This window comes from Equus przewalskii, chromosome 7 (assembly GCF_037783145.1).
Source record: "Equus przewalskii isolate Varuska chromosome 7, EquPr2, whole genome shotgun sequence".
NCBI classification, from domain to species: domain Eukaryota; kingdom Metazoa; phylum Chordata; class Mammalia; order Perissodactyla; family Equidae; genus Equus; species Equus przewalskii.
The window spans coordinates 23,494,155-23,502,152 of NC_091837.1; the positions used below are offsets into that span (position 1 = coordinate 23,494,155).

The following is a 7,998-nucleotide window of genomic DNA, read 5'->3' on the forward strand; positions in this document are numbered from 1 at the left end:
ACCAGACCAGCTGCTGCTTGCACCAGCCGCACCTCCTGGATGTCATTCATTTCAACATTGATTGAGTGCCTACTGTTTACCGGCTGCTGTTAGTGCTAGGAATAAAGAGCCACCTACAGCCTTGTCTCTCACCATGACCCTTGAAGTGCCCCCAGGCCATTGTGTGCACAGCTAAGTTATGCCCAGAACTATTGTAGGGCTTCAAAGAGAAGAAGAGAGGAGTAAGATCCAGTCTCTGCTCTTATGATGTCTATATTCTGGTTGGGAGGTTTTAAGACTGCTCAAAATTGCTTATTAGGACAATGCAAATTAAAACCTCAATGACACACCAATTTTCACCTAATAAGATGGGAAGAAATTTGAAAATCTTGTCAGGCGTTTGTGCAGGTTTGAGGAACCAGATATTCTCCGCTACTGCTGCTAGAAGTTTAAGTTGGATAGCAGTCTTGGAGGGCGATTTGACAAGTAGCCATGCATACATCCTCTGACCTGGCCAGCCTACTTCTCGGTAGGCACCACAGAGAAACATTGTCATTGCCCTTAGGGACATCCACAAGGATGTCATGGCAGCATTAGAGGATGATAGTGACAGTTGAGGGACAGCCAAGTAGACTGTGGCGGAGCTGCATCCTGAGATGTCATGTGGCATTTAAGAAGCCAGTGACAGGTCTGCAGGTACTGGCCTGGGAGTCAAGACATGAAAGCAAGTTGCAGGACGATTTTAGTTAAAAAGTCTAACCCAGCGCTCATGCCCCGAGCCAGCAGATCCTCGGGCTCCTCCTTTTGTGAGCGGCAGCACCTTGGACCGCATCTCCCCATTTGGCTGCCGCCCCAGTCCTTTCTCGAGAGAGTTCTGGAGGGCGAGGGTTTCCTACTACTCCCACGTGGAAACTGCAGGCGTCCCAGTCTTTGAGAAGAAGCTCGCTGCTCCCGGGCTGCATTTGGCAAAGCAGATCATTGCCAGATAGACTCAGTTGTATTGAGGTAACTGAGCTCCAGAGAGGGGCCGGGGAAGGGCAGCAGAGGCCAGAGGCAGACCCGGGGACTTTGACGGGAAAAGGTTTGAGGGGCCAGCTTCATCCTAGGCTGCCACTGACACAGAGGAGGAAGTGACAGCCAGGCTCCTTCCCCCACTGTGGAGAGCTGGGAGCTGAGGGAGCTCTGGGTTCTGACAGCAGAGTCCCCACAGCTTCTGGACTGGACGGATGAAGTCGAGGGCTGGGCAAGGACCTGCTGTAGACGGCAGGTGCAGGTGCGCCTAGGGCATCGGGCTCCCGGGAGAAGCTGTGTCTGGGATGGTGTGAGCGCCTGCCGTTGCAGCCTGTCGTTTCTCTGTATCTGTGTGGGGTAACGTAGGTAGCTACAGCTGTGTGGAAATGTGTGCGTGTGTTCTGTGTTTATTCAACACACTTACTGAGCGCCTGCTCTGAGCCAGGTGTCACAGATACATGGATGAACAACACAGACAAGATCCTTGCTCTTCTGGAGTTTACATTTGAGTGGGGAAGGGGGTTTAGAAAACAAACAAGAAAAACAAGAATTTCAGATAGTTGTAAGCACCATGATGAAAATGAAACAGGGTAATTGTGATCCAAAGTGGGGCTGGCTGTTTTAGTTAAGGTGGTCAGGGAAGGCATCTTGGAGGAGGTGACAGTTGGTCCGAAGCTTGAATTCGGACCAGGAGCCAGGCAGCCAAGTGTTGGAGCAGAGAGAATGGCAAGTAGGGGAGCCCTGCTGGTCTGCCCTGGCTGTCATGAGAAAATACCAGACTCGGGGCTTAAACAACAGAAATTCATTCTCACAGTTCTGGAGACTAGAAGTCCAAGATCAAGGTGCCTGCAGCATTGGTTTCTCCTGAGGCCTCTCCTTGGCTTGCAGATGGCCACACTGTCTTCACACGGCCTTTTCTCTGAGCATGCGCACCCCCTGTGTCTCTTCCTCTAGTAAATCCTCTTGGACTAGAGCCCATCCTTATGACCTCATTTAACCTTAATCACCTCTTTGAAGGCCCCGTCTCCAAATACAGTCACATTCTAGGGTACTGGGGGTTAGGGTTTCAACATAGGAGTTTGAGGGGCACACAGTTCAGCCCATAACAGGCCCTGAGGTACAGTGTGCTTGAGGGGTTCAAGGAGAAGAGGACAGGGAGGCGGGGCCTGGACTTGTGGAGAGCTTAGGGATGTGTTCTGAGGGTTGCGGGAAGCCACTGGAGGCCCAATTGCTTCTGTGGGTCTCGTGGCCAATCTGTGAGTGGTTCCTGTGTGATTCTGCATCTCTGTGGGGCAGAGAGAAGGCAGTCATGGCTTGTATCTATTTCGTGGCTGTTTCTGGGCCCCAGAGCAGCCCCCTCCCACGTAGGCTAGGGAGCCAGCAGGCGCCTGCGTTTCTCTCTCCGCCTGAGCTCCTTTTCCTTTTGTTCTCTCTGAGAATTAAAGGCTGGTGGGTGTCTCACCACTATGTGTCCACGTTCCTGTCTGGAGTGATGTTGACCTGGTGAGTGTCTCCTACCATGCCCTGAGGGCCTCCGCTCACCCTCCTCAGGAAGGGAGCCGGTAAATGGGGGCTGGTGGTGGGCGAGGGGGCCCAGGTTGGAGGGGGGCAAGGGGCTTTCAGGTCAAGAAGGAAAATGTGAGCTTACAACCGGGCTGTGGGGACCACCCCCAAACCAGCTGGCTGGTTTTCTGGGGAATGTCCCATCCACCTGCTGGCTGGAGCAGAGGTGAGAGGGAGCAGGGCTGGACGGATGAGGCTCCGGCACCAAAGGGGAGGAAGGGAGATGGAGGGAGGGGCACTGGGCGGGAACTTGGGCTTCAGGCTGACTGCCTGGGCTCCCCTGGTTCTGAGACGGACTTAAAGCACTGATGGAAATGACCTGGTCCAGCCCAGGGACACTGGTGATAAAGAAGGGCAGAAATCAGGGACCTCGGTTTAATTTTAAAACCTTTTCCTCTCGGATGGAACAGAGACGGGTGGGGATGAGTGTCTGATTTCAAGCTGTCTCACCTTTGCCTCTCCCCACTTCTCTGCAGGCCTAACGGACTAATTTATCAGAAGTTTCGCAATCAGTTTTTAGCATTTTCCATTTTTCAGAGTGAGTGTCTCTTGCCCAGATTCCGGGGAGGGGGCACGGTTTCCTGTGGCTTTCACTGAGGGAGGACCCTGTAGCCCTGTGTGAGGGGCGTGTCTTGCGTGGAAGGGAAACAAGACTGGGGGAGGTCCCTGGGCAGCCTGGGGCAGGGGAGTGTCCCAGAAATCCAGAAGAGAGCTCTCCCTGCCAGAGCATCTCCATCCTACCCTGCAGCCTGGGAGAGGGAGGCCTGACCCACCCCCACCCCCTGTAGCTCCTGTCGCCTCCTTTCCCCTCCCTGAAACTTATCCAATTGCAGCCTTCTAGAACTGAGTGGTGGTGGGGGCACTAACTTTGTTTTCCTCAAAATGGAAATATACATTCTTTTTCTCACTTAAGAATAGCCCTGGATTTATATCCAATGAACTGGGCGCAGGGGTCACCTCTGGGAAGGGGAGCCTGGATGGTTGGGGACGGGGACAGAGGGAGTTTTACTTTTTACTGAGTACCTGTTTGTTCCCTTTGAATTTTATGCGACGTGTATGTTACCTGTTCAAAAAGTATGATTTAGTTTTTAAATAAAACCCTGCTTCCAAATGCAAATATATAAAGCTGAGAATGAAAACTGTGTATAATCCCACCCTTAGGGATGATCACTGTTAATAGATCTATGTCCTTTCAGATGTTTTTATTCATAAATGCGTATCTCTGTATGTACTGCATTATGTATAGTCCACAAATGTGGGATCCCTCTGCACATACAGCTTTGCTTATAACCTAGTTTTTTTTTTTTTAAACAATTTATCATGGGTATTTTTCCATGTCAATACACAGAATTCTACTTCCTCATTTTTAATGACTACAAAGTATCCCATTGTATGAAACTATATTTTGCGTGTCTTGGCATTGCACGCAGCTCCCAGCATGGCGCTGCCATTCCAGCAAGCATCTATTGAGTGCCTACTGCATGCCTAGGAAAGCTCCAGAAGTTTCTAGTCTAGTTGGGTCCTCAGATAACCTGAGCTCTCTTTGTATTCTGGTTAAGGGATAAAGCGGGTTCAGTCTGAAGTATGTGCACGGTGCGCATGCGATCATGTGTGTAGTTGCTAGGGGTGGGGGTGGAGTTGCACCCAGGGTGCCCCCTGCAGGCAGTGAAGACCCGGGGCTTGCCGTGGAGGTGTCGCCCAGTCCTCCAGGTCCTGAGCTGGGCGCTGTGCTCCCCCTGCAGGCTGTGTCCAGTTCCTGCAATATTATTACCAGAGGGGCTGCCTCTACCGGCTGCGGGCCCTGGGGGAGAGGAATCACCTGGACCTCACGGTGGGTACGTAGCCCTGGCTGGGGTGTAGGGGCAAGCCCCTGACCCCTCCCTGCTCCCCTAGACCTTGCCTTTCACTCCCCACTGGGAGCCCCTGCCAGTAAGAGCATAGAAAGACTGACCACACGCAAAGCCGGGGCTGCTGGCCTCTGCCAGAGTTGCTTTTCCTAATTCATCGCGGATTCTGTTTCAGCTGACGAGCATGAGGCCAGCTGCGTGCCAGGCCCTTGATGCTGATTTCTCTCTTATCTTTTTTGAAGAATGTCCATTTTCGGTCTGTTTTATAATATATGTAATATTAGCTTAGTGTTGCACATACAAAATTTATGTATGATATGTCTACATGTAAATGTGTATGAACATATACATGTATGCACCTTGGGAGTGTATGCTGAGCTTTTTTAACTCGTAGAGGTGGGTGCTTAAAAAAGCTCGGAGACCCCTCATCTAAACTCTCGGGGGAAACTTCTTAATAGAACTCTGCTATCTTTTAAGATGGTCCTTTCCATTGAATTACTCTGCAAAGTAGGTCCTATCTTGTCAAGGCTCGATTACAATGATTCATGCGAAAGCCTATGTAAATTAAAGAAATTATTAAAAAACAGTGCCTGGACATGAACGTTCTGTAGGTATTGTTGAGCTCACTTAGTTCCTGGTGACTTGAGGCGTGAGAGCAGTCAGGCCTGGCCACAGCTGTTCTGCCCGCTCTCTGGGTTATTTTCACAGCGAGTGCTCACCCACCTATAAGAGGGGAGGGCTGTCCCCCCCCCTCGGGTGTGTTTGTGCCTGACTACTCTCAGGGTGACTGGCATGGCTGGGCAGGGGGCACTTGGTGTGGCCGTGGGGGCAGCCGAACCCCCTCACCTGGCCCCTTCCTCCCTCCCTCCCTCCCTCCTCTCCACAGAAGGATTCCAGTCCTGGATGTGGCGGGGCCTCACCTTCCTTCTGCCTTTCCTGTTCTGTGGCCACGTGAGTCCCCCTGGAGTTTGTGGGTATCCCCTGCTCTGGGCTGACCCCCGGGGACAGAGGTCTTCAGGCCTCTCCCTCATTCACCAGCCATCCCCCAGTTGGGCCCCACGGGGTCCTAGGGCTAGGACGGCCCCTGGTTCCAGGGGTGCCAAAGGCAGAAGCCAGAACTGGCCCTCAGCACCAGCATGCCCAACCCCAGGCCCTCAGACCTGCTGTGGCCTAGGGTGCCCCTGATTCATTTGGGAGGTTTGTCAGTGTGTCAGGGAAGTTGATACCAGAAGCTCCAGGGCCTGGTCCATCTCCCGGGCTTTCCCTCGGGGGTCTCCAGGGGAACTGGGTCAGTGAGCAGCGCCTGCCTCCCCTCTCGCAGTTCTGGCAGCTCTACAATGCCGTCACGTTGTTTGAGCTCTCCAGCCACGAGGAATGCAAAGAATGGCAGGTATGGGGTGTGCGTGCGCGTGTGCCTGTGCATATGTGTGTGTAGTCGGGGTCCTGGGGAAGGGTGGGCCGGCTTGGGGAGAATTCTTTCCTCCACCACTCCCCTCACCTCCCTCCGTGGGGGCCCTGCTACTCAGAGCTCCCTGCTACTGGGGCCGGGGAGCCTCTCACTGGTCTGAGAATCCCAAGGAGGTTCACCCCATCGAATGCTACTGGGAGCTGCAGAAGGAGCCCCCCAGGACCCTTCCTGACCCTGAGGACTCTCCCCCTTCACCCAGTTGGCCCAGAGCTCTGCCATCTGCGGGCAAACCCTGCAGTTTTTGGGTAGCTGGCGCTAAGGGGGTTGTGAGTCCGGGGGGCAGGGTGGGCACTCAGTGAGGGGGCCGATGGGAGCCCACACAGCCTCTTCCGTCTTTGCCCTCTTCTCTCTGCCCTGCCTTCCCGGCCCCTGGCACTGCCCTTCTCTGCACGCCCCCCGCCCCTAGGTGTTCGTGTTGGCGCTCACGTTCCTCGTCCTCTTCCTTGGCAATTTCCTGACCACACTCAAAGTCGTGCACACCAAACTCCAGAAGAACAGAAGCAAGGCGAAGAAGCCGTGAGCCACGGGACTGTGAGGCTGCAGGGGGATCCCAGTCGGCACCCTCGCTGCCGATTTCCTCCCCTACAGTGTCAGTGGCCACTGACAGCAGTGACCTCAGGGGCCAGTGGCATCGCTGGGAGCAGGACTGAGGCCCTGGACCGCGGCCGGACATGAAGAATGTGACCCCAGCCTGTCTGCACAGTATTAGCCCTACAGCCTCCCTATTTATGACATATTTAATTCCAGACCTCCCCACCTCCCTAGACTGGGTCAGTCTTCCTGAGGTGGGGGGCCTAACCTCAGGGAGCCCCTCTGTCCCCACTCCCATCGTTTGAGCCCCTCAGTTGGGGTTTGGATGTGCCTCGCTGGGGTCGGGTTGATGCTGACCTGCTGCTGACTGAGTCCCAGGCGGGGGTGGAAGGACACCCCTCAGCATCCTGTGGAGCCTCCCTTCTCCAGGCACACCCCTTCTGCTGTAAGCTCCCCCCTCCTCCTGGCCCCTCCTCCTCCCAGGTGGGGGTATTTAAGTTCTCAGAGAACCACTGTCTGTGCCTCGTGCTCTTTGTGCTTCTCGAGTCTCCTGCCTGCTGACCACCAGGGGAAGGCAGGTCTGCCGCCCTGATGCCTGGGGCTTGGTCCCTGGAGCAGCCAGGGTTCGGAAGGTCACCACCAGAGGGCACTGCAGCCTCTGCATCTTTCCCGTAGTTCGAAAGCCTTTTTGACACTGGAAGTTCGGGTGCACTCCTGGGGGTGTCCTGACCCCCACCCCTCAGCTTACCGTCCTGAATTCTTGCAGTGAGTGCTTAGGGAGGGGGACCAAGACCCTCAGCGCCGGCTGGGACCTACGCCATCCTGGAGGTCACCCGCCCTCCACCTCCCTCCCTTTGCCTCAGAGGCTGTGGAATGTGGGGGCGGTCTGCGCAGGTTTACTTCCAGGAGGCCACACTCAGGCCCGGGCAGGTCTGCTGGTCACCTTGTCTTAGCTTCTGGATTCTTGGGGAGGGTGAAGAAGCCAACAGGTTTGGTTGAATTTTCTCCCCACATATGGGCCTCAGCTACTTCCCTACAAATCCCCTTTGGCCAGAGTTCACAGCTGGTGTCCATGGCCATGCTTTGGCTCTCAAAGGGGCCTAAACTTTTAAAATTAGTTATATTTTTAAACTATGAAATTTCCCCTTCCTCTGAGTAAGATTACACATAAAAATCTAGATTTCTGGGGGCCAGTCTGGTGGTGTAGTAGTTAAGTTGGCACTCTCTGCTTTGATGGCCCAGGGTTCAAGGGTTTGGATCCTGGGCGCAGACCTACACACTGCTCATCCAAGCCATGCTGTGGTGGCTTCCCACATACAAAATAGAGGAAGACTGGCATAGATGTTAGCTCAGGGCCAATCTTCCTCCCCCCAAAAAAATAAAATAAAAATCTGGACTTACGGTTTGCCTAGAAAAATGAAAAGATCTGGTAATATTTCCACAGGACAGCAACTGGCTGGGCTGAGCTGCCTGCCTAGGGTGGTGTGCTTGTTTTCTAGTTTGCCACAGGCCCCACCACTCCTTTTTATCCCTGTCCTACTTCACCCTTTGGGTCTTCCATTAGGCTCTTTAGGCACTGGGGTTTGCCCTACACTAGGA

At 54.0% G+C, this 7,998-nt stretch overlaps 1 protein-coding gene across 5 annotated transcripts in view; it reads left to right on the forward strand.

Moving 5' to 3' along the window:
* Positions 1-7,998, forward strand: part of TMEM120B (transmembrane protein 120B) — a 42,117-nt gene that overhangs the window by 31,912 nt on the left and 2,207 nt on the right. The window contains exons 7-12 of one of the 5 annotated variants that reach the window (XR_011542437.1): positions 2,428-2,493; positions 3,030-3,091; positions 4,296-4,388; positions 5,287-5,351; positions 5,722-5,790; positions 6,275-6,844. Coding sequence is in view for 3 of the 5 variants with exons in the window: in XM_070629072.1 (XP_070485173.1) it covers positions 2,428-2,493; positions 3,030-3,091; positions 4,296-4,388; positions 5,287-5,351; positions 5,722-5,790; positions 6,275-6,388 (469 nt within the window). In the remaining 2 variants the exon portion in view is untranslated. Of the gene's footprint in view, positions 1-2,427; positions 2,494-3,029; positions 3,092-4,295; positions 4,389-5,286; positions 5,352-5,721; positions 5,791-6,274; positions 7,790-7,998 lie in introns of those variants that run through there. The other 4 variants (XR_011542438.1, XM_070629072.1, XM_070629073.1 and 1 more) reach the window with 4 other exon arrangements.